Below are 24640 nucleotides of genomic sequence, written 5' to 3' on the forward strand. Positions count from 1 at the left end.
CCTCTGTTTCCTCCTCTTTAAAACAAAAGGTTTAGATTAGGTGGCCTTTGTGGTTGCCTCTGGGTCTAAATCTATGATCTTATTTCCCAACTTCCTATTATAGGTGTTTCAAATATTACCAGGAGAAATGTATACATTACGGTCTGAAAATCTTTGGTCTTCCAGAATTTTTTCTAAAGATGAAACATCCACATATTGGTTAATCCTTCAAGCTTTTGCTGGTGAATTACATCAGTAGATTTTAGTTGTCAGTTGTTGTTGAGTCATTTTCAGTCCTGTCTTGACTCTTTGTGACCCCATTTTGGAGTTTTCATGGCAAAGATACTGCATTGGTTTGCCATTTCCATCTACAATTCATTTTACAGATGACAAAACCAAGGCAAATAGTGTTAAGTGAATTGCCTGGGGTCCCATAGCTAGTAAGTGTCTGAGGTTAGATTTGAACTCAGGTCCTCCTAACTCCAAAGCTCTATCCAGTGAGCCATACATAGTTGCTCATATTTATCAGCCAGCAGAGAGTAAAGGGGGAAGAGACAATGTTAGGAATCTAGAAATGGACAGACATCTTCAGTGCATCAAAGACAAATGTTCACTAGGGCACAGTTTGACCATTTCACTATAATTTTCAGTTGGCAAAGATGAGACCCTTTCTTTGTCTAGGAAAGCACCTGGTGTCTGAGAATGCTTTCTGGAACTAAAAGCTCTCCTTCCACTGGAGTCCCCTAAGCCATATTTCAGTGAAAAACAACTCATAGTCCTCTTCCTTCTACTTGTTAAAAGAAAAAAGTTCTAGGAGGAAAGGGACAGTCAGCAGGTATAACTGAAACCTAGGGATTGCCATTCCCCTCAACAGACACAGCAAGCCTCTCAAGCTACAAAGTAAGAAAGAAAATTGACCTGCAATTAAAAAAAAAAGCAAAACTACATATGAATGAATCTATGTTTGTGTAGTGTGTTCATGTGTGCCCATAACTGAACAAAGCCCATTTTTTAATGCGGCTGGAAATCTGGAACCCCATTATTCATGCTATGGAATATATATGTAACATACCACAAATTTCTTTATTTCTGTGACTTTATTTAGCATTAAAATTAAAAGAAATCTTAACTACCAAAGTTCTTTAGGGAAGGAAAACCATTAGGTTTATAGATCTGCCCTTCTCCAAATATATTTATTCCTTGAAACACCAGACATCATCAAACTCACCAGGGAAGAAACAGAGATGAATATGTTGCTTATACAAGCAGGCTTAGGATACTGTCATGTATTGTTCTCTCCCCACTACCCTCATTACCAAAGAGCTAGATATATAGGGGGAAGAATAGAAGAAGAGTTAGAAAGAAACAATTACTCCCATCAAAAAGCAGAAGGAAAAAAAAGAAAACAATTTTTTAGATTGGTAACTTTTGATTTATTTTTCTATGTAATCATGTTGCTTTTCTTCCTTCCCCCTCCCCCCCCCAGGGTAGAATGGACAGAAAGATAGTTTTGCTTTGCTTTTCTACTTTAATATAAAACAGAGATGAACCCCGGGGGTGAAACTTCATACAAGGGAAACCAAATCTTTTTATTTATTTAAAGTTTCAGTGCAATTCAGCTCACTCCTCAATGCTGGTACTTCTAGTAAGGATTCAGTAATGTTTCTAGTGACAAGTTTTTTTTTCATCCCCCAGTGAATTTTTGGACAATAAACTAAAACAACAGTGAACGTGACTTGTCCCTTCCTAAATAAGTAATTTATTTCTAGGACACTGAATTCCAATCAGGTGAGGAAAATAGAACTTAAGTGCTCTTACAATAAGAGGAAGAAAAAACACTTATAAAGTAAAATACAATGAGCTTAGTCATTATTTGTAAAATCTCAACCAAGCTGTAGGGGGTCTGGGTAGAATTTGAAGACACAGGCTCTGCTGTGGACCAGCATGCCTATCCTAACCTCTTATGACCCCTCCCTCCCCATAGAGTGGGAGACCACTGACCTACACAACCTAATGGTTAAACTGAGGTAGTGACACTTTTTGAAGGGAAGAGATCTTAGACCATATCTAGTTTGATCATTTCAGTTTAGGATTTCAAGTACCAGCAAGCCTGTCCCATTTTTTTTACAGATGAGTAAACTGAGGTCAGAGAAGTTAAGTCAGCCAAGGCCACACAGGTACATAATCTAAAATCAGAACACAGTCTTCCTGAGTCCAGATTCAGTATTCTTTCTACTATATTATGCTACTTCCTACACAGTAGCTGGAATATAGCACATATTTAATAACTAGGAATAGGATAAAGTTGAGTTTACACTTATATCCTGGAGTTTGCTGCTACACAGAGAACTGAAGTTTTATTTGAAGGGCATCAACCTCCACTTACATACCTTTCCCTTGCTGGTGCTTTAAATTCTAAAAGCATAGTCTGTCACTTCAAAATGGGAGATAAGCCTTAAAATGTTAACACCTCATTTTGTTCCTCACCTGAGTCATTCTGCCCATCTCTGTTGCCTTTGTATAGGTCATTCCCTATTCCTGGAATGTACTCCCTCCTCATTTCTATGCTAGAATTTCGACCTTCCTTCAAAGTTCAACTCAACTACTACATGAACTCTTCCCTACCCACCCCCAGCTTCTGATGTCCTTGCTAAATGACCTTGTGTGTACTTTATTTGAATTTTGCATGTACATATGTGGGTAAATGTTATTTACCCCTACACAATGTAAGCTCCTTGAGGACAGTGACTTTCATTGCAGTTTGTATTCTTGTCAAATGTCAAGCAAAATGCCTGGGACATAGTTGGCACTTAAAAATACTTGTTGATAAATTGGAGGGGACTAGAGGTTACCATGGAACCAATCCTTTTAGAGCAGTAAAGGCTCCTAATAAATTGCTGTTAGGACTTTATTCTCTGCATAGGCAACATGAGCCTAATCTCTTTGCTATGCCAATTCTTGTTTCTTAATCAGGGACAGATCTAATAAAACATCTGAAGAACTAGAAAGAGCTTCTTAGGGGAAACTAGGGTTTATTATGGGTTTGTTGCCTTTGTGAGCTAGGGTGAATAAAACTGTACCCTGAGAAGAAAGCTCTTATATGTGAGAAAGACACCAGGAATCATTAAGAGCTAAATTATCACATGGTTTCCTGACTGAATGCTCTTACCTTACATGATATTGTTGGCTTCCTCTATAAATTATTATGAGAGTTTAAGTTAATTTGATTGTTATAAATCTGGCTTCCATTCCTTTTATACTCATATTTTATAGCTTGAATCTATATGTTTTAATGTTCTCATTTTTTGGACTATCAATCTTCCTTTTCCTCTATTCATATAATAAAGGCTTAGAGCTTATTTTCGTAATCTGTGGTAGTGTTGAGTATTGTTATTTGTGGAGGTAGGTGAGAGAGAGAGGATTAGAACTGTGGAAGCAGAATCCACTTTAGGCAGCTGTCTCAGCTAAAAAAGATCAGCCTATGTGCTTGGTCCCATTTAGACAAATGTGCAGACACATCAAGCAAGCAAGAGAGTGGAACATATGGCCAAGTGTGGTTATTTATTTACTCCTCTGACATGATGTTATAAAAATACAGAGGTATTATTACAATTTGGAGCTCTGATTACCAATTGCTAATTTTTACTTTTCACATCAGGAGTTGAGACATAGGTTTCTGGTTTTTTGCTACCATAAAATAAATGAGTAATGTAAACACAATGAGAATCTTCTTAAGTAAACTTTTTAAAAGGTAGTGATTGTGGTAGCAGTAGAAGAATGGTGCAGATAGAACTCAATTCAGGAATCTGTTCTATCTCAAAAAGATATTTCTATTAATTGTGAGAAACAAAAGAAAAATCTGTGAGGCAACCATCCTGTCAGGAATTGACCTTGAGAAAAACATGAAATATTGAATTTTTAATATTGATCACATTTCTTGATTTTTTTCCTTCCTTTTATGAGTTTATATTTGAAGCTTTGGACTAGAGTTCCCCCACGTTTTTTTTTCATAAAGAGGCAGAAACATTTACTTATTTACTTCCCCTGTCATCTCTGTTTACCAACAATTCGAATAATGGAAACCCAGATTTAAAGCTAGAAGGAAACTTTGAGGCCATCTAGCCCAACCCATTCACCTTACAGATGAAGAGACTAAGGTCAGGAAAGTTTTAGTTATTTGTCCAAGGTCACACAGGTGGTAAGTGGCAGAGGCACGTTTCAGACCCAGGACTCTCTCTAAATATTTCTAAGTTGGATAAACAGAATGCAAAAGCCAGATATTCTTCATATATTTTCATTTGCCAAAGAACCTCTCTCAGAATTGGAAGCAAATACAACTGAAGTTGTTTCAAGATAGTATTAACTGAAGCCGAGAACAAGGGCTGTCTTTTACACAAAAGTTATCAAGTGTTTATTCATGTTTTACTTTTTGTCCCAAGGGCTAGCACGTAGTTGGTATAGGACATAGGGTCCCAGCTCTCAAATTGCGCTGGGAAGACAAGCCCAAAATGTGCAAAACAATCAGAGAGCAGCAAAACAACAACCAGTAAGACTCCAAAGCTGTGTGACTTTGGACAAGTCACTTAACCCCAATTGTCCCTCCAAAAAGAAAAAAAAAAGACTCCTACATTGATTTCACATGGTTTTTCCCTTCTGCCTTTCCCATCTTGTGCCTTACTCTATGTACTCTACAATCTAGTCCCACTGGATGGCTGTTGCGCTAACAAGACACTTCATCTCTTGACACTGGTCATTTTCCTAGCTGTCCACCATCCTCATATTGTTCTCCCTCCTCATTTCTGTCCCTTGCATGCCCTGGCTCCTTTTCATTCCCAGCTAAAATCCTATCTTCCACAACAGCGGTGTCAAACTCAAATAGAAACACTGGCCATGTACTGACTTAGTTTTAAAATTTAATGTTATCTATTTGTATTTTCATTTATTTTGTTAGATGTTTCCCAATTACATTTTAATCTGGTTCTGGCTGCACTAGAGAATGTTGCCAGGCAGTGTATTTAACACCTCTGTTTCACAAAAAACCTTTCCTGATTCCCCTTAATACTAGAGCCTTTCCTCTGCTGATTATTTCCAACTTATTCTGCATATATCATTTGTACATAGTTATTTGCAAGTTGATTCCTCCATTAGACTGTGAGCTCCTTGAAAGCAGGTACTATTTTTTGTTCTTTTTATCACCAAAATTTAGCACAGTGCCCAACACATGATAGGTGCTTGATAAATATTTGACTGAAGATTAATATGGTCATCAGCCAGTCAACAAACTTTTATTAACCACCAGGCACAGTGCTGGCACATAGTAGGTGCCTAAAAATGCTTATTGACTGATTGATTACCATATCAAACCTTTAGTTCTTCCAAACTGACTCCCAAGCAGGCCCACTATGATCCAGCTATGCCTCGGTTCCAAAAATTCCTCAAAATAAACCTTTAGTGCCAGTCAATCCAGTCTCCTCACTATGAACATGTTACGTGACCCATTCATTTCCTTCTGATGTTCATTTTACCTACAATGCCTTCCATTCTTCTTGAAGTCCAGCACAAATCCCATCTCTTTCATTATGACTTTCCCAGATTTTCCATTTATATATTTCTCAACAATAAAAATTGGAATGGTATAGAAAGAGTAGATATTATATGCCGTCTTGTGTGGTCTAGTTGTTTCCTCATTAACTAAATTATAAACTTATTACCAGCAAAGACCGTAAGAGGAAGTGTAACATGGTGGATGGTGGTGGACTTAAGAGTCAGGAAGAACTGCGTTCAAATCCTGCCTCTGACACTCACCAGCTGTATGACTGTGAGCATACAGCTATATTCACTTCTCTGAGCCTAAATTTCCTCATCTGCAAAATGAGGAGGTTGGAATAGGTCAATTCTTAGGTCCCTTACAATTCTGAATCTATGATTCTATGTCCTGTTTTTTTCTCCATTCTCCCCAAAGCCTACCATAGTGTTGGGTCCACTTCAGGGCTGAACAAATACTTGTTAATTGCCAGTGTTATTAAATTAATTTGGAACAGTCAGTTTTTGACTATTCATATTAATGGAGGAAAATGCAATTATTGTATAATTTGATTTTATAGATGATTCTAAATCCTTGGAAAATGTAGCTTTGCACACTTCTTTTCCATTCATATTAGAACATTCACAACCTCTCTCATGATTGTCTGCATTCTGGCCCTTGCCTATCATAGGAAAAACAGGACCTGACAGGGCAGCTATATGATAATCTTATCTCCCATCATTTCCTTTTGTGTATCCTGAATTCTGGCCAAGGTGTAGGGTTTCCCATGTTTTCTCCCTTCCACATTTTCGCTTATGCTATTCCCTCTCTCTTTGAAATGCACTTCCGTTTGTTCAAATCCAGTTATTCTCCTTACTAACCATGAAGCTTGGGGCATGCCCTATAACACTACTGGGCTTCAGTTTCCTTATATATAGAGAAATTGAATGTGATATTCTCTAAAGTTTCTTCTAGTTTTCTATAATCCTCTAAAATGCTACTCAGCACAAATATTTCCTCTTCCTTGAAGCCCCCCTGATTCTTTCAGTCAAGAGTATTTTCTTCTGTTAATTTCTTTTCTTTTATTATTTTTCTTTCAACATTTATTTTAGTTATTTGAATACACAGTGTATATGCTCTACTAGATTAAATGGTGCTTCAATATGAGGCTATATCTTATTATCTTTTCACCCTCCACAGTATCTGTCACAATGCTCTGAACACAGAAGATGCTCAATTAATGTTTGTTAATTGAAGATCATGGAGAAAAATCTGCAAAGTGGATGATCCACTTATGGATAATATAGTCAAATACATTTTATGCAGTGCTGTGTGTATTTTAAATAATAAAATAGTCATCACAAAAGCCAAAGCAATGGGAAAAGGATCCCAACTGAGAATGGATGACTGCTACAACTAAAATAATCTAAGCAATTTGCATCACTACAGGTATTAGGATAATTATTTGTAAGTTAAGGAAAAATAACACTTCCACCAGCCAGGGATACTTGCACTATTATTAGATAATTCTGCCCTACCAGGTGCTTCCTTTAGGAAATTAGAAGCCTGGAATTTCTATATGCAATTCCTTTGGGAGGAACATGTACAAACTGTTCCAATATACATACCCTTTGGCTAACTCCACGTCTAAATACAGACTATGCATCCCTTACTCAGTGCTGGGCATAACTACAAGATTAATTCAGAAAACCCAACTAAACTGTACTTCCACAGCACGTAGATCCACATTAGGGCAAGTTTGTGACTTATTTTCCAATCAAATCAATCTCTAGAACCTGACACCAGAGATAACATTTACATCTGGGAAGTCTAGTCAATTCTTCAACTTCTATGAGAATTATTCCCAAAAATATTCAATCTGTGTCTCTAGGACCCAACAGGCCTAATAAAGGGACTCCAGAATCAAGTAAAGATCCAGGATCATGCTAACGTAGAACATCTGAAGGCTCCATCCTTAGGAGGTCCTCAAAAGGTGTAATTCCTATCAGTCTACACTGTACAATCTCATCACAGTCAAGAGTTTCACCAGATTCCACTCTATTCTCAAGAGAATATTACAGACCCTCTTAGTTGGTAGCTTCTTACATTTGGATTGGGGAGGGGGGAGACCTCATTTTTGTTCCCATAGCTTGGCACCAGGGGCAGAGCAGGAATTGGGGCAGTGACTTGGTTGAGCCCAAAGCTGCACAGATGTTTGCTGTGCTGTTCCTTCTCAACACCAGCTCACAATGATTGCATAATAGCTGCTAATCAGCATCTTTTTGTTTCAATGGATAAACCAGAGACTCTGAGGTGTCCTTGTGAGCATATGTCTTTGATCAAGTCAACCAGCAATAGCTTTATTCTTTGTTCTCACAATGCTGGAATCATTCCACAAGAAACATCTGTAGGAAAATAGTACTTAAATCTCAAAATGGTATTAAGTCATCCATAGGTACTTGAAAATTATTACGTGCAGTTTAGAAAAAGAAGTTCTTATGTAATTCTTACAGAGAGGGAACACTTGACTGTTTAAAAGCAACAAATAGGAATTTTAAGGCTGGGGCTGGAACAATCCCTGAGCAAAAATGTACATCCTTCTCTCTCCTCCGCCATCCCTCAGTAAACTACTGCTTCTTCCATCACAACGCAGGGCTAGTTCTAACAGGTGGCATCAAAGCATGGAAATAAAATATTAGAAAAACCAGTTTACATTGAATTTATTCCCTGACCTGCAGTCATTATCAAATGACTTACGTTAGCTCTTTTAAAAGATCAATGCATTAATCAAAAAGTATCAGAGATTAGCTTCTGAAAGCAAATAGCAATATGCCTCAAACTCTGGAATAAAGAAAAAAGAAATTCAAATTGTGAAGTGTGTGTTTTAGGGGCAAAAGCAGAAGTGAAGGCAGAATGTGTATAATTTTCAATTTAGCAGCTAATGGTTATAAGAGTGAAGGACTTGATATTAGAGGATCTGGGTTTGAATCTCGGACCTGGAACACTACTACTTGTGTGGCTTTGAGTAAATTACTTAACCTCTCTGGGCCTCAGTTTCCTCTTCTGTAAAAGAGGGCACTTGAGGACTTCTGAGTTTTCTTCTAGCTTTAGATGAATAAACATATGACATGACTAGTTAACCTCTAGGGCTTCTTCTAGTTCTTAATTTATAATCCTATGTGTATCAATCAGAGTGTTGGCTGACGCGAGATTTCTGTAAGTTTGTATAATGTTTGAGGTAAAAATGACTTGCTATTTACCTAAGGTCACACAGTAAATGGGCTACAAAGCCATTGGTAGAAACCCAGCTTTCCTGATTCATAATTCAAAGCTTTTTCTAGAGTAAAGTCCCACTTTCAGTATCATAATGGCTCCCAGGTCCTAGCCCTCTTTTTAAAAAATGTGTTTTAGGGTTTTTTTGGGGAGAGGGTAATATATGCATAAACCAGAGACTAGTGAGCATATGTCTTTGATCAAGGTATGCCTGGAGGAATTTGGTCAATCTATATTTAACCCTGCTTACTCCTATTTCTATCTAGGTGTTGGTACTAACTGCTCACTTTCCCTGGTTGTCAACAGTTTGAGTGATGATAGAAACAAGTGTGTGGGGGTGAGGTAGAAAGAGATAACAGAAATTGTTTTTGCTTTTAACCCCTCTTCCCTCATTCCTAACTAGAAATTGCTGTTGTTTGGAGCTCACTGGTGTCCAACTCCATGATGGAGGCCTGTGTCAATGGAGGGAGAAAGATAGGAGGAAGAAAGCTAAAAGAAAAACTTCGGGCCACTGCTCCAATAGCCACCCCCTCACCCTATTTGCCACATTTGAATTGGGCATCCAAATAGATATGTGAGATGGTAGAGACTGAAAGGATTGCGGACCCAAGCACCACAATCCTTGTGCCCAGCTGGACCCACATTCTTCTCTATGAAGCACATAAAGATATAGAGATGTATCCTATTCCTGAGGTCATTCAGTGCCTTGAAATGACAATGAGATTGTGTGAGCATTAACTAAGGTTGCATGAGCTCCATGTTAATGTTTCCCTCGAAGCAAAATTATTATGCAAACTTCCATTTCTCCACAAGCCTGTGAAACAGAACTGTGCACTCATGTGACCTACCCAATCAAGAAAAGGGAGTCTATTGTAGTGTCCTACTGGGGGCCTGCAGGAGAGATCTGAGGCAGTATGGAAACTCCATTAAGATGCTTTTCCTTTCCTCTCTCCACACAATGCCCCACCCAATTCAACAGGGACAAAAAAGTCCTTTTAATCCAAGTTTAGGAGCCATTCCTGCTATATTTTTAAAGTTAGCACTAGTCTAAGGTTGAATTAACAGTACTTATGTTTCCTTAACTAGAGAGAGAAAAGAATGGTCTGAAGGGACTGCATTCCATTCTCACCAGCTAGATTTGCTTTTAATACACCATTTCATGGATCTGTGCGTCAGCATTTTCAGTTGTCAGCTTTATTCTTTCAGAAGTTGCCTGGTTCAAGGGTGCTAGGAAGCAAGCAGTAATTGTTTGAAAAACATGCAGACTGCTGACATCTTCAAGGGCCTCTACAACACTGCTGACTTATTTTCAAGTTATATCCTGAGCAGTCTTAATTCTGGTGACATTTGACTAAGCCCTACCAAGCTTAGAATTAACATTCTGGTCTAGTGAAACAAATCTAGGGAGCTGAGGTGGCAGGAGGAGAATGGGAAAATAAACAGGATGTGTAGAAGGAGCAGAACCTTCTTCCCACTACATTCAGTTGAGTATAATTTCTTCTTACAATCAGTTAAACAAAATGTAGTGTCTCTGATTTTACCAACCAAATGATTCTGTTCCATAATTAAGAGGGTTGTTTAGAATCTCTCTCTCTCTCTCTCTCTCTCTCTCTCTCTCTCTCTCTCTCTCTCTCTCTCTCTTCCCCCCCCCTCTGTGTATATATGCATGTGTGTATGTGGGTGTATATATGCATAAAATTTTCCCATGTGGAAAAATCATGTTCTATACATGGCAAAAGTCAGAGATCTGTGAATAATAGTAATCAGTATAACCACAAACAAATCTTCTAAGTTCTTTGTGTCTGAATTTCCTCATTTGTAAGATGATGGAATGGGATTTTTGATGGCTATAGAATGCTAGATTTGGAGTCAGAGAACCTAGGTTCAAATTCTATAACCCTATTAAACCCATAATACACCTGAAGCAGACTCTAGCACTAGGAGTTCCAGGTGATAGAGAAAAATGAAGAATTTGGGTGGGGACTTTGGGGTGAGAGAAGGATGTTTGGTCATTTGTGTTTTCCCTCGAGTGAGTGCATGTGTGTGTGTGTGTATATGTGTATGCACGCACAAGTGCACACACATTGTATAGCTAGGATCAGGCTTCAGGTAATCAATGAAAAGCAATCAGGCTGAGTGGTTGTGGCAGGCATTTTTTCCCCTTCCGTATCTCAACTCTCACTCTCCAGTCTATCTAGAATCTGTGCCCCCTCTTCCTTTCTCTTGTCTGGGGCAACACTAGAAGCTGGAACTAGAACTGCTGGAGGTAGGGAAAGAGAAGTTAGAGGGGATAGAGTTCCTCTAACAGGTTGGAAAATGTCTATACTTCCTCTGAAATTCTATCCCAGACCATATCAGCAGGAACCTAGGAAACCCTCTTTGGTCTCCTTAAGATTCTAGCTTTGTTTTAAAGGCAATCAGAAGACAAACAGTAGGCACTGACTGATTGCAGATAAGGAAATCAAGAGGGGGGCCATATGAAGCATGAGAACTGTTTTTATTCTGGGCTTGAGATAAGATTATTTTTTTTAGTTATGGAGAGACTAGGAATGGCCATACATAATGATCACATTATGATCTCAGCCTCCACAATCTCAGTTTAAATTTTATAATTACTGATTAAGAAACAGCATTGAAATGTAACCGTAAATGGCATTCAGACAGAGGATCACACCTGAGGACCTACAGGGTCACATGTGGCCTTGAGGGTGCAGGTTCCCCACCCTTGGCTTTATATGTCCTATCCGAAAACTGCAGGAAGCTTAGAGGTGCAGCTAACATATTTAAGAGACAAACTAATGACCCAAAAGGGCCAACATTCTAGCCCTGGTACTATTAAAGGGTTCAAGATCAGAACCAAATACAGTTTTGTCAGTGGAAAAAATATTAAAAATATGCATTGCCAACTGACTTGCAAATGAAACCTCTTATCTTCTCCCAATTAGAATGTAAACTCTTTGAGAACAAGTCTTATCACCTTTCTTTTCAAATTTTATCTCCAGCCCTCAGCATGGTCCTTTGTACATGTGGGTGCTTAAAAATGCTTTTGCAGTCATTCATTCAGAAAAAAAAGGAATATCGTGGTAGACAAAAAGCATATCATGGATAGTCAAGTTACATCTCCAAATTAACACAGTTGGCCAGCACACAAGAGACCTAACAAAACAAGCATTCCGATTTCCATTTTTATAGGGAAAATGGAAATGGTTTGGGTAATTAATTTTCATCAGGTCATAAGAGTAGTACAGAAGATGAAACCACATCTCTGAATACCTGTCTCTTCCTATCCTCCAAGGCTTCATCATTTCAATAGTTGTAGCTGTTCTACAACCTACCCTTTGGGAATAACTGAACTCAGTCTAAGTATGTAGGTTAGGACCACAGTTGAGATTAGACTTTATTGCTCTCAAATCTCTAGGCCATTGTTTGCTAGCTGAGACAACGAGGGCTCCCAATCAATAGATTATATTATTTATGGCCAGAATGAACTCAATGACAGAAAACCTGTATTTGGCCTCTTCAGTCCAGTCCATCTTTCCCTCAACGGCCAAAGAGAGTTTCCTATATATAAAGAGTTGGTCTGACCATTGTCACCCCACCCATATCAACAAACTGTAGTGACTCTTGATTATCTCCAGGATCAAATATAAAATCTTTGGCTTTTAAAACCCTTCACAACCTGACCCTGTTCCTCTTGTCTTCTCACCTAGTCTACTCCTCTGACCCAGCCACACTGGACCTCCTGTTCTTTTCACAAGACACTCATCTTCCAACTTTGTGCCTTTCTGTGGCTCTCCCTCCTCTCAGGCTTCTTTCAACACACAATTCTGATCCCACCTTCTGTAAGAGGCCTTTCCCGCTCCCCTCCCCCAGTTTCTTTCCTCTGAGATGACTTCCTAGTTACATTTGTATGTACATAGTCATTTGCATGTCTTTTCCCCCCTTAAAATTTGAGCTTTTTGAGGGCAGGGACCAAATTTTGTGCTTTTTCTTTGTACTCTCCATACTTGGCAGAGTCCGTGATAGGTAGTAAGCATTTAATAAATGCTTGTTTACTGACTGGATTCAGAAGGGGTGAAAAGAGGGAGTCGGGAGAGAAATATAGCTCTAAGTCTCTCCCCTTTTTTACTGCAAATGGTTCAATGAAAGGAATTCTGGAAAGCTCGTCTAAAAACTTTGGGTTCCACAGTCCAGCCCCCTTGGAGTTACTATGCATAGAATTTTGGGAGACCTTAGTACTCTATACGTACTATGTATTTCAAAGGGTGGTTGTGAGAATCAAATGTAATTATGTATATCTAAGTGCTTTATAATCCTAAAATGTTACACTAAACTATTATTCCTGACTCCCCAAAACTTCTGTATTTTTCTTCATAGCAATATTTAAACCACATAAAATAGTACACAATGTAGAAGGCTTATATCTTGTTTCCATTTGCCCTTGATTTTTTGTTTTATTGTTTTATTTTTAAACCCCAAACTTCCTGCCCACAACAGCAATTTTTTGTTTATTTTATTAATTTCCTCTTGCTCTATTCTGGAGTTTGTTTCTTTCTCTTAAGGTTTGCTTTTAGAAGACTATCTGGCTCTAAATGTAAACTGCTGATTATGCCAGTCAATTTTTTTTATTCTTTGTTGTATGATAGCCCCTTTTCCAGTCAGTTCTACCTGAAGATCACAAGATGTGAGATGCTTATTATTCTTAACATTTTACTGGAGACTTTGGCATAAATACCACCCAAGAAGCCCTCCCAGAATCTATCCCCCAGAGGGTTTTAGATATGCTTATTTTTCAATTAACAAAACACTAGGGAGGTGAGGTTTTCTGAGTTTTTTTTCTCTGCCTGAGGGTTCAGACTTTAAACAGGGTAGGGGCAGATATTTGGGAGTCACCAAATCTCTTCCAAATTATGGAGTTGGAGTATCCAGAATGAAAGAGTAAAAAAAAAAATACCTTGTGACTTGAACTTTTTCATTGTTTGCCAGGGTTCTCATAAAGGGGAGAGAATCTTATTGATCTGGGAGGGGAGGATGTGCCATCATGGTCTGGAAGACCATCTGAAAACTTCCAAGTGAATCCAGCTTACAATTCCCAGTTTCCTACTCTACACACGACCTCTGCTTTATGGTCTCTGCTGACGGTTCATGGCAACCTAAAAAACTCTAGTTCATTTAGGCCCTGTCTTCCTATGCACCTTCCCCACAGCTGAGATTATTAGGTGTCTGCCTGACAGTATAAACATTTGATCTTGCTGATGCTTTGTTCTCTGGAATGCCATTCCTCCCAGAGTCGGTCAGGACTGAATCTCTTGATCTTCAAGGTTTCCATCAGGCCTACTTAATTGAGTAAAAATGATTAAAATTCTGCTGCTGGAGTTGGTTGGTCAGTCAAGAAACATTTACTAAGCACTTGCTATATATAAGATATTGTGCTAAGTGTGTGGGATATAAAAAAAAGGGGTAAAAAGTCTGGTCTCAAGGAGCCACCTTCTAATTGAGGGAAAAAGTCAATGTTGTACACTTTGCAAAGTGCTTTCATTGATTGGATTATATATTTAGAGCTTAAAGGGACTTCAAAGGTCATCAATTCTATTTTAAAGATGAAAGAGCTAAGGTCCCCCAAAAGTTAAGTGACTTGCCCAAGGTCACATGGGTACTAAGTTGTAGAGTTTGTCCTTGGACTGCACATGCAGTATTGATCCCATTGCATCATCCTATCTCTAATAAGTTGTTCCTTACACTCCTGTCAAGTAACCAATATTAAGTGCAGATATTATCACTAGTTATGCACATAACTATATACAGCAAGTTATATACAGTGTCAGTAGGAGATAACTGAAGAAGGGGGAAATGAACAGGTGGTGGTGGTGGAACCATTAAAGGCCTCCTGCAAAAAAGGGGATTTGAACTGGGGCTTGAAGGAAGCCAGGGGAGCTAAAGAGTCTGAGGTGAGGATGGAGAACATTCTAGGCATCAGCCTGTGCAAATATATGCAGCTGGGAGATGGAGTGTCCCATGTTTGTTTGCGAATCACAATACAGCACACGTGTGGGTAGCTAGGTGGTATAGTGGATAGGGCATCGGGCTTGAAGTCAGAAAGGCTCATCTTCCTTAGTTCAAATCTGTCCTTAGACACTTACTATCTGTGTGACCCTAGGCAAGTCACTTAACCCTGTTTGCTTCAGTTTCCTCATCTGTAAAATGAGCTAGAGAAGGAAGTGATAAAAAAAAAAAACTCTAGTATCTTTGTCAAGAAAACCCCAAATGGGGTCATAAAGAGTCAAACACAACTAAAAAATGATCGAACAACATAGGATATAGATGTGTGGTTCTTCCTCCCTCCTTTCTTTCCTTCCTTCCTTCCCTGCTTCCTTCCTTCTTTCTTTCACTCCTCCTGTCTCTTCTTCCTTCTTTCTTTCCTTCCTTCTTTCCTTTCTTCCTCCCTCCCTTGTCCCCCTCCTTTCTTCTTTCCTTCCATTTTTCTGAGCTGGCCTGCTCATTTCCCTTTAAGCAATCTGTAGTTCCACTCTTGGGGCTCACTATATTGACCCCAGACAGTGTAGACAGACTTCAGTCTTTCTTTAGCTCGGAACTTCTAAGTTCAAATGAACTGTCAGTGTCAAATTCCCCCAGTAGCAGAGACTGCAGGTGTGTGTAGCTTTGGCTGGCTGGCCAGCTGTGCATTTCTATAGTTCTGTATGTTATATATGTGCTCAATGACCTTCCAAGGCATTGGTATACAGTATTCAGAAAAGGGAACCAGATCAAATAGAAGTGAGAAACTGTAGTTGCACATTCTCTCAAACCAAATAGGTAACTCCCTTTCCTTTTCTATTTCTACTTCCCTTTGGCATCAGGTCCTGCTGCTTCTTCCTTCCCCCTCTGCTTTTTGGCCCTGGGTAATTGAGCAGCAGGATGAAAATAAATTGAATTCCACTCTGGGCATTGGTTGGGGCTTTTACTATGTTTCAAATTTGCTGAGATTAAGAGGAGAAAGTTATAAGCAGAAGAGAAAACTTTGGGCACTCTGCTGTACTTTTGACTTTTAATGTGCCATCTGACCCAGAATGGAACAAAATTACTGTTAAAGTACTTGAAGTGAGCCAAACATTTACTCTCCCACATCTGTGCTTGTCCATTTCCAGCTGCTTAGCTGTAAGCTGCTCTATTCAGAGTAGGATGACTCTTCTTGCTATAAGTTACCAGAGAATTTTGATCTCTGAGAAGTAAGGGAAATAAGTAGATATTTTTAGGCATGGAAAGCAAATCAAGAAAGGTAAGTCTGCCATAACTGGGGGAGGGAGAGAATCTTTCAACAAATGATACCTCACAAAGTCTTAAACTTTGCAAAATTCTTTCACAGATTGGATAATAGATTTAGAGTTCAAAGGGACTTCTGTCTATTTTAAAGATGAAGGAACTAAATTCCCCAAAAGTTAAATGACATGCCCAAGGTCATCCATGTAGTATGTGGCCTAGTTGGTCCTGACTCCAGATGCAATGTTCCCATTACATCACTCTATCACTAATAACCTTTTCTCACAACCCTGTCAGGCAGCTAAAATCAAGTGTAGATATTATTACTCCATTTTAAAGATAAGAATGAAATCATTCCTTGCTTTAAAATGAACATGCTAATAAAACATATACAACAGGATAACAATGCCCAGTGTAAGTAGCTGCAACCAGAGCCTAGACCAGGGAGGGAAAGTTAAGCTGCTTCCTAGAATTCGATATGCAAGGAACATATGGATGCTTTTTAATATTACTTTACATAAATGCATCTATTTTAGTGCCATAAAATTCTATTTTCATCTAGATATTTTGTGGTAAGTCACAGATTGGGTTATAGTAAAGTTTTAAAGTCTCTGTGGGACAGTATGGTACAATTCTCAAATAGTGGTCCTAGAGGCAGTGATATTTTTAAACTTTTCCTAGGGCAATCAAATGCTTTGATCTTGCTCTGAATGTGACATATACAAAACACACATTTAGCTACCCATTGATATATCTTTAACAATCACAAAATACTTTCCAAATATCATTTGATAAAAAAAATGTTAATGTACCCATTTTGGAGATCAAGAAAACAAGACTCAAAAGTAAACTGAACTGGCAGATGAATCTAGACCCTTAGATACTGGACCAGCAGTCTAGCAACTAGACAGTGAGTGAACCAGAGAGGTGTGAACTGTCATACTCAAAAGTAAGAGCATCAGAAAAACCAGGGGAAAGAGGCAACATGCTGTTGCGGTAAACACATTGGACTGGCAATCAGAAGGTCTAGTTTTGAGCCCAGTTCCATTACTTCTTAGGATAATCCACACATAAGGCAAATCACTTAGCCTTTCTCAGCCTTAGTTCTCCTTATCCATAAAACGGGTACAATAATATTTTGTAGTACTTACCTCATGGGACTGTCTTTAGGAAAATTCTTGTTTAACTGTAAAACTATATATTATAAGCCATTTTTTCAGGGCACAAATAGGGTGAGTTTAATAGCTCCAGAAGACAGGTATAAAAAGAGGTTGGTACAATAGTTTACAACTGTACAGCTATTTAGAAATTCCACAGCACTTTTCTGATCTATCACCTATATTTCACACATTTTCTTATAACAACCCCAAGAATAAATGCTTCCTTCCTTCCAGCAGGCAAGAGAGACATTATTCCTCAGATAATAGATGGTGAAGAAAATATGGTTAAATGTCTAGCCCAATGCCACAAATCTTGGGTCAAAAAGGCCTGATCTTCTGTTTGCTATTCCTAGGACTGTATCTTTTTTTCTAGCCCATCACTTCATTCTTTGATGGTCTACACTTATTCAAGCCTGTATTGCCTTCTCTCTCTTTTTTTTTTAAAGCAATCAGGGTTAAGTAACTTGCTCAAGGTTACGCGGCCAGGTGTTTCTGGGTAGGTGCTAAGTGTCGAGCCTGGATTCGATTCCCAGGTCATCCCAACACTGGAGCCAGTGCTCTTACTCACTGTGGTACCTGGCCGCCCCCTGTATTGCAATCTCAATCGGAGTCCTTAATTCCTTTTTTTTTTTTTTTTGCCTTTTGGAGGGTAATTGGGGTTAAGTAACTTGCCCAAGTTTACAAGGCTAGTTTTTTTTGTGGGTGTTAAGTGTCTGAGGCTGGAACCGAACTTGGGTCCTCCTGACTCCAGAGCGGCACTTTACTCACTGCTCCACCTAGCCACCCCCAGAGTTCTTAATTCTTACTAGAGAGGAATGGTTAGGGAATTAGAGTATTTCACTTTAAAGAGTCAGGAAGACCTGTATTCAGATCTCACTTTAGACATGTATTAGTTGTTTGACCCTGAGCAAGTCACAAGGATAATAGAAGTATGTCCCTCATAGGGTTGGTGTGAGGTTTATATGTAAAGTGCTTGGCTGATCTTAAAGGGCCATACAAATGTTAGCTGTATTTATTTTCTAGGTGTAAATGAAGAAATTGAGATCTGGAAAGGCTAAATGAGTTGTCTAAAATTATTTAGTCAATAGCCGACACGAACTCAGGTCTTCTGATTCCAAATCCAGTGTTATTTCTACAATTCCTCCATAATGAAGACAAATAGGGTTATAAGGCTTAGTTCCATGGGAAGGAAGGATAACAGCGATGGCAATCATAACTTTATAAAGCTTTATGCTTTATGTACATTTTCTCATTTGATTCTGCCAGCAACCCAGTGGTGAGGCTTCTAGGGGGATAAAGTGAGCACTAACCTTGGAGTCAGGAAGATCTAAGTTCATCTCTTCCCTGACATTTTCTGGCTATGTGATTGTAGGCAAGTCATTTAAACTCTCTTGGAGCCATCTTTCCTATCTGTACAATGAAGGGGTTAGACTCAATGACTTCTAAGGTCCCTTTTAACTCTCAATATATGATCCTATAAGTAAGTACTGGAGAAGGAAATGGCCAACCACTCCAGTATCTCTGCCAAGAAAACTCCAAATGCAGTCATGAAGAGTCAGACAGGACTGAAAAACAACTGAACAACAATAAGTGTGACTATTATGATTATTATTTCAATTTTTCAGATGAAGCAAGTCTAGGAAAGATTACTAGACTTGCTCACAGTCAGCTAGTGTCAGAAGTGAGAGGGAATATGAACCTTAATTCATGGTTAACCATAAAACCATCTATTAGTCACTTTTTACAGAGTCCTCAAACATACAGTCTGGTGTTTTCTTTTTAGGCCCCCCCCAAAAAAAAATCCTAAAAAGACCTTCTCAATCCCTTTCTTTTGTTTTTGCCATTCACAGCTTTTGAGATTGCACATCAAAGTTACCTTAGGGGTCATAAATCTGGGGGCAACTTCTTTGTATAACATAAACATAAAAAGTGCCATCAATGGTTTGGTTTGCTGAAATACAAATTCCTAGCTACCGATATGCCCCGATTAGTGCAAATAATGAATTCAAAGAAATGATTGCATATATTTGGATACATATTATTCAAAGTCATAATTATGTAAAATATGGCAATTGATTCCAACCCACTAGAAATATGAGGTGTGAATTCAAATAACATAACCACTTCATAGGATTCATTATTCATGCTAATCAGGACCTAGTTGTACTCAGATTGAAGTAAAGTGGAAAAAAGGGGCTGAACTTTAAAATAAAAATTTTAGTCAAACCTGAAAAACTCACAGTTATTTTTTTAGTTAAAGACTTTATAATGCCTTGTCTATCTTTTTGTTTTGCTACCAAAACTTAAGTGAAGGAACTGAAATCAAAATATTGAGAAATTAGCCCAAATGGCTTGCAGTAACATGTGCAGTAACATAATTACTACAAAAGGGCAGAGAATCATTCTATCTCCTTTGAGAGAAATTAATTTTAAAAATTCCTTCAAGTATGCGGATTTTCTCCTTAAATTTAATAATTTCCCAGACACTGAAGCCTTTCCCCATAAACTGAACTTTGATGGCCTAATTTCTACATGGTTGATTCTGACTTCTTAAAATCAAATTGAAGGCAAAGATGGAGGGGGAAAAGTACAAAAATAAGTCCAAATCATAAGCCTAGTTCAGGAGAATCTTTATAATTGGAAGGAAAGAGGGTAGAAGAGATATAACTAGAAAGGCATTTGGGGTGGGAGGAGCCTTGTGGTTAAAAGAAAGATCACACATCAAGTAGAGGGGTTGGACATTGTGTGACTTCAGAGGTTAAAATGACCAATGAATAGAAATTACTGGGAGGCAATTTCTGACTCAATTTAAGGATTAACTGTTTTATAATTAGTACTGTTCAAAATTACGATGGACTGGCTTATGCATGTGTGCAGAAGGAGCAAAAAATGTTTTTATTTTTCTAGAATAGTTTTAACCAAGAATATCTTGACCAATTACCTTACAATTCTGAAGAAATACCAAAGAAAATATAAGGTGGGGAGAAGGGGCTGGACAAAAAATCTCAATAATTTTGGTTTGCTTAAATATTGTGGACGCAACCTACTGAATTTTATATGATATGCCCAGGCAAGTAAAGTAAAAAAAAAAAATTAACTCCATTAGACATAATCAACATGTGTAACCTTGATTATTTCTAAACTAAGGCAGAGTTCGGTATCAGGGATGCTTTTATCACTTCACCTGGCTCTAAGGTCAGAAGACCATAGTTTGAGAGGTGGAAAGTATCTTTTTTACAGATGAGGAAACTGAGGCCCCAAGAAGTGGGGTGATTGCCTCAAGACCACACAGCTACTAAGCAACAGAACTGAGGATTGCCTTTCAAAGAATAGAGTAAAAATTGGGCAGGAAGGATGCATATTTTATTTCATTTTCTTTCTTATTTTGGTGAATTCACTCTCTCTCTGACCTCCCTACAAAATCAGGTACAAAGACAAACTAAAGAGGAAACAGCCATCATCCAGCCTCCTGTAAGTATTTACGTGAAAAAACTCTTTTCTTCACTTCAGCTATTTGTCACTCCCAGCCACGTGGCTCACACCCTAGTTTCTTTGCAAGTGTCTGGGGCATGCCTACTCCAAAGGAAAATGATGGCCTTTGGCTATGTTTTTAATTCCTTGCTGTATATTGTGTAACAGCCAAAGCCGAGTCCTTTCCTAGGTAGTAGCAGGGTAACGCCAGCAGGGAAGAACTGAGAGGTGAAAAGTAAGTACTTCTAAAACAAACTTTCCTATGGCAGTGCCGGCAGACTTAGGAGTGGTGCAGCCAGCACCAACACCCCTCCTCCAACCGTGAGCAGCTTTTTGTCAAAGATACCTGCGGTTCATAACTCTATGGCGCCATAATTAAAACGCAGAGAAAAAGCCCCGAGTACTTACAGCGCGTGCCCTCTCAGTTAGCACTAGGGTCAGCACCACCAGCAGCAGACACCTACACGAGAGAAGGTGGGGGAAAGACACATTGTTTGAAAAGCGGTTCTCAAAACGAACACATCTGAGTCCAATGGGAGAGAGAGGGCAGGGGAAAGGGGTCTTACCGCTGAAGGGCAGCTCTCGAAGCTGGGTCCATTCTGCTGCCCATTGTCCCAACAGGTACTGCCCCTCCGAGCAGCCCCGGAACGCCGACCCCTGGGCCACCAGAGCAGCCCCCGGCTCTCAAGAATGGCGAGACCTTTTAGCCTGAAGGCAGATACCAAGAGACAAAATAGACAATAGAGTTTGACATCAGGGTTTCTTTTCTTTCTTCCCCACCTGGCACTCACGCAAAGGGAAAAGTAGTGCTGGCAGCCCAGAATGCTGGCACCTCTCCTTCCCCCCCTGCATGGGTTTTCCTGGTACTTGGATTTCCCCTTTAGGTGAGAACCTCGGCAATGAAGGGGAGAAGCCCTTTCCTCTTGGACAGCAGTGTCTTCTATGGGACCAAAACAATCTCCCTTTCCTCTCCCACTCTCTTTCCCAGCCCAAACTCTTAGAGAGCAGCACCGGAGTCTGCGCTGGGTTCTCTCAAACTTCTAGCTCCATCCCGGGGCTCAGCACTCCTAGATCTCCGCGGGCCACTCTTACCTTAACAGGCCAGGACTTAGGGGCTGTTGGGTGCAGGCATTTCCCTTTTCAGAACTGAGTCTCCCAGTGGAAGTGGCAGGCAAAAGCCGGAGATACACAAACACAGGGAGTGCACTCTCCTCTCCCCACCCCCCTCCTCCGCCTCTCCTCGTTCCCTGAGGTCCCTCCCCTACTCTCGGAATCCTGGCTTCAGAAGCTGGGAGAGGGAGAGTCCCCAGCTCCGTGGGCTTGACTCAGGGACCGGAGTCGTACCGCTGGGGCGGCTAAAGAAGCTGAAAGCTTTAAAAGGATAGAGACACTGACTTCTTTACTTACCAGCATAAGCTCTCTCTCCTTCTCTTTCTGACTCTCTTCCTCTCTCCCCCTCTCTCATACACGCACAGAGGAGGGTCCTCCCATTTGAAACGCCGCCCGCGCACTCCAAAGGGGAGGGAACAGCGCCAACAAATTAGGGGAGCTACGCGATCAGCTCTAAGTCTCTGACTCCGGAGGAGCTGGCGCAGAGCAGAAGCGCCAGGGACGATGTCGAGTGAGCACGCACCGGCTCCCCGAGAGTGAACGCGCCAGCCTCCCGCCCAGGGACCCCGCGGCAGACCCGGCTAGGAAACAGTGCCTCGCCCGCGGGGGGTGGGTGCTTGAGTCCAAGCTGAACAGTCCGCGCCCGCTGCTGTCCCGGGAGGTGGAGGAGGATGAGTCCACGGCCGGTTGTTTGGCTGCTGCTGCTGCTGGCTGCCCTCCTGCTCAACGAGGAGCGGAGCAAAGCAGCTGCAAAGGTGAGTAGCGTACAGGCGTTCCCCCCTCGCCCCGCAGCCCCTCCTGCCCCTACTCACCCCAGCCCCTGCCGCCCAGTCCCTTTGTCCGCTTCCCTCTTTTGGCTGATTTCGGGCCGGGAGCCCCCGGATCGCTGACCCGGGAACTTCACTTTGGGCCAACATGCCTCCATGCAAGGTGGATTTCTTTGGGCCGTTCTCTGGGCTACGATCTGCTCTGTAGGCTGAGAATGCATCCATTACAGACCGTTCTTTGTTTTAGTTAGGCAGGAGATAGTTTAGGGAGCTTCATCTGGGTGTTCGTGGTGGGAGCCAGGGGGAAGGAAGTAACCAGCTTAGCGCTTTCTGTGGTGGGTTAAATTGGGGCCAGGAACCGAAATGAAATTTACATGGACATCATTTTTGCGCAGAATGTATCGAAGAATTGTTCACCTGCATGAAGTCCCTGGATCCTTCACCGGCTGTAAACTGGTGTACACACACCACACGCACTCAACCAACCCCCTACACACATGTGCATTTGAGTCGCCCTGGGCGTGTGTTTCCCTCCTTATCCAGGAGACTCTGGTGGTTGATGCTGGAACCAGTTCTGGGCCATTTGCCTGGAAACAGCTGTATCTTTGCTTTCCCACGGCTTTTCTATTGCTGAAGCACGCTCAAGTACAGAAAAAGTAGAACTTAGTTATAGTTGTTAATTTAAAATAGTAAAATACCAGACTGCAATCGCTGCTTTTAAATATTTCTCCCCCCCCCTTTTTTAAGAACCAAATTTGTATTTATGCTTGAAACCAAAGTGAAACCATACCTCATTGTTCTATGTGCAAATTGTTTTCCTAGTTTTCATTTCCTCTGGCTATGTGCTTGGCCTAAAGGAATTTGGGAGATCGTTTTTTGTAAAGTGTGCAAAAGCCCAAACTTCCTCTACTGGCTAGGCCCCTGATATGGAGATGGTTCCCCTCATCCCGTTTTTTTTTTTCCTAAACAAAATAAAAGCTTCAGCCATTTGCACGTATCCTAAGCCAAATAAAGAACCCTTTAGAATGTGCAGTGACAAACACATTTTAATTTTCCTCATGTAATTTAGAGATGCTTTTACTAGCTGTCAGATCTCCCTCCTCTGCCCCGGTATCTTTTTCTTTCCTGCCATTCATCAAAATTTGTGTTTTTTTGGGGGGAGTAGTTACCTTCTTAAGCTAAAGACAGCATCCATTTATGCCAGTTAACTCTTTACAATCATTGTAATTAAATGTCACTTCCCAAAGTAAACTAGTAATGCATTTCCAGCATTTGAGAGGTCTCAGATGCTTCATCATTTGGATGTTGAAGGATCATGCCAAGTCACTTGCTTTCTGAACATTTAGACTGATTTCCCCAGTCCAGTGTCTAGTCTAGTTAAAGTACTTGGTTCAATTAGATACTTACCGTACATGCTTTTTGGTGATGGGGTTCAAATACTTGTATTTTAAGCAGGCATGAAGAGGCACTCTTTCTTCTGGATAACACTCATCTGTTGGTTTCAGTTCTGACTCAGGAATGTTGTCCCAAGGATTGCCTACATTGCAAAGATTGCCATAGTATCAGGGCAAGTCCAAGAAAGCCCCCTATTTGGAAATGCATTACTAATCATTTATTTTTATTCAGATACTTTGATTGCTCACCTGAGCAAGCTGGAATTAATTTTAAGTGACATATTTTTAGAAGCCCAGGATCTTTTGAAATTTATGTGATGTTTAAAGACATAACTTTGTATCTCTAGTGCCCAGCCCAGTCCCTGGCTTATAGTAGGTACTAATAAATTCCTGTTCACTGAATGAAAGAAAATACCATTTATGGGCATTCTTGTTGGTATTTATTAAAATGAAGGTAACAGTGTTATCATGATTAAGAACCTACATTTGGCTATTGTTCATTAGATACCAAGTGCCAGGTGCCAAGATACTTCCTGATACAATGGGGTATGGGGCAAAGCTAGAGGATACAAAAAACTTAAATCTATGACATATAATTTGAGATCAACCTCAATCACAACTATAATAGCAGTCTGAGGACCTTGATGCCAATTTAGGCTTTTCTAGCTATTTACTAATTGGGTGACTTTGGGAAAGTCATTTACA

At 40.1% G+C, this 24640-nt stretch overlaps 2 protein-coding genes across 3 annotated transcripts in view; one reads left to right on the forward strand and one right to left on the reverse strand.

Moving 5' to 3' along the window:
- The window catches only part of COL4A2 (collagen type IV alpha 2 chain), a 301862-nt gene extending 279657 nt beyond the window's left edge, over positions 1 to 22205 (reverse strand). The window contains exons 1-3 of one of the 2 annotated variants that reach the window (XM_069094108.1): positions 22072 to 22205; positions 21231 to 21372; positions 21073 to 21124 (exon numbers count right to left, since the gene is read on the reverse strand). In XM_069094108.1, the coding sequence (XP_068950209.1) occupies positions 21073 to 21124; positions 21231 to 21274 (96 nt within the window). In that variant the 5' untranslated portion in view covers positions 21275 to 21372; positions 22072 to 22205. Of the gene's footprint in view, positions 1 to 21072; positions 21125 to 21230; positions 21373 to 21756; positions 21890 to 22071 lie in introns of those variants that run through there. The other variant, XM_069094110.1, reaches the window with a different exon arrangement.
- A 72-nt stretch (positions 22206 to 22277) lies between these two features.
- Positions 22278 to 24640, forward strand: part of COL4A1 (collagen type IV alpha 1 chain) — a 213720-nt gene continuing 211357 nt past the window's right edge. The window contains exon 1 of the mRNA XM_069094111.1: positions 22278 to 22529. Coding sequence (XP_068950212.1) covers positions 22446 to 22529 — 84 coding nt within the window. The 5' untranslated portion in view covers positions 22278 to 22445. The remainder of the gene's footprint in view (positions 22530 to 24640) is intronic.

The sequence above is a fragment of the Petaurus breviceps genome, unplaced genomic scaffold (genome assembly GCF_028583685.1).
Source record: "Petaurus breviceps papuanus isolate PSGF00001 unplaced genomic scaffold, PetGlider_PUasm1.0 214, whole genome shotgun sequence".
NCBI classification, from domain to species: Eukaryota; Metazoa; Chordata; class Mammalia; order Diprotodontia; family Petauridae; genus Petaurus; species Petaurus breviceps.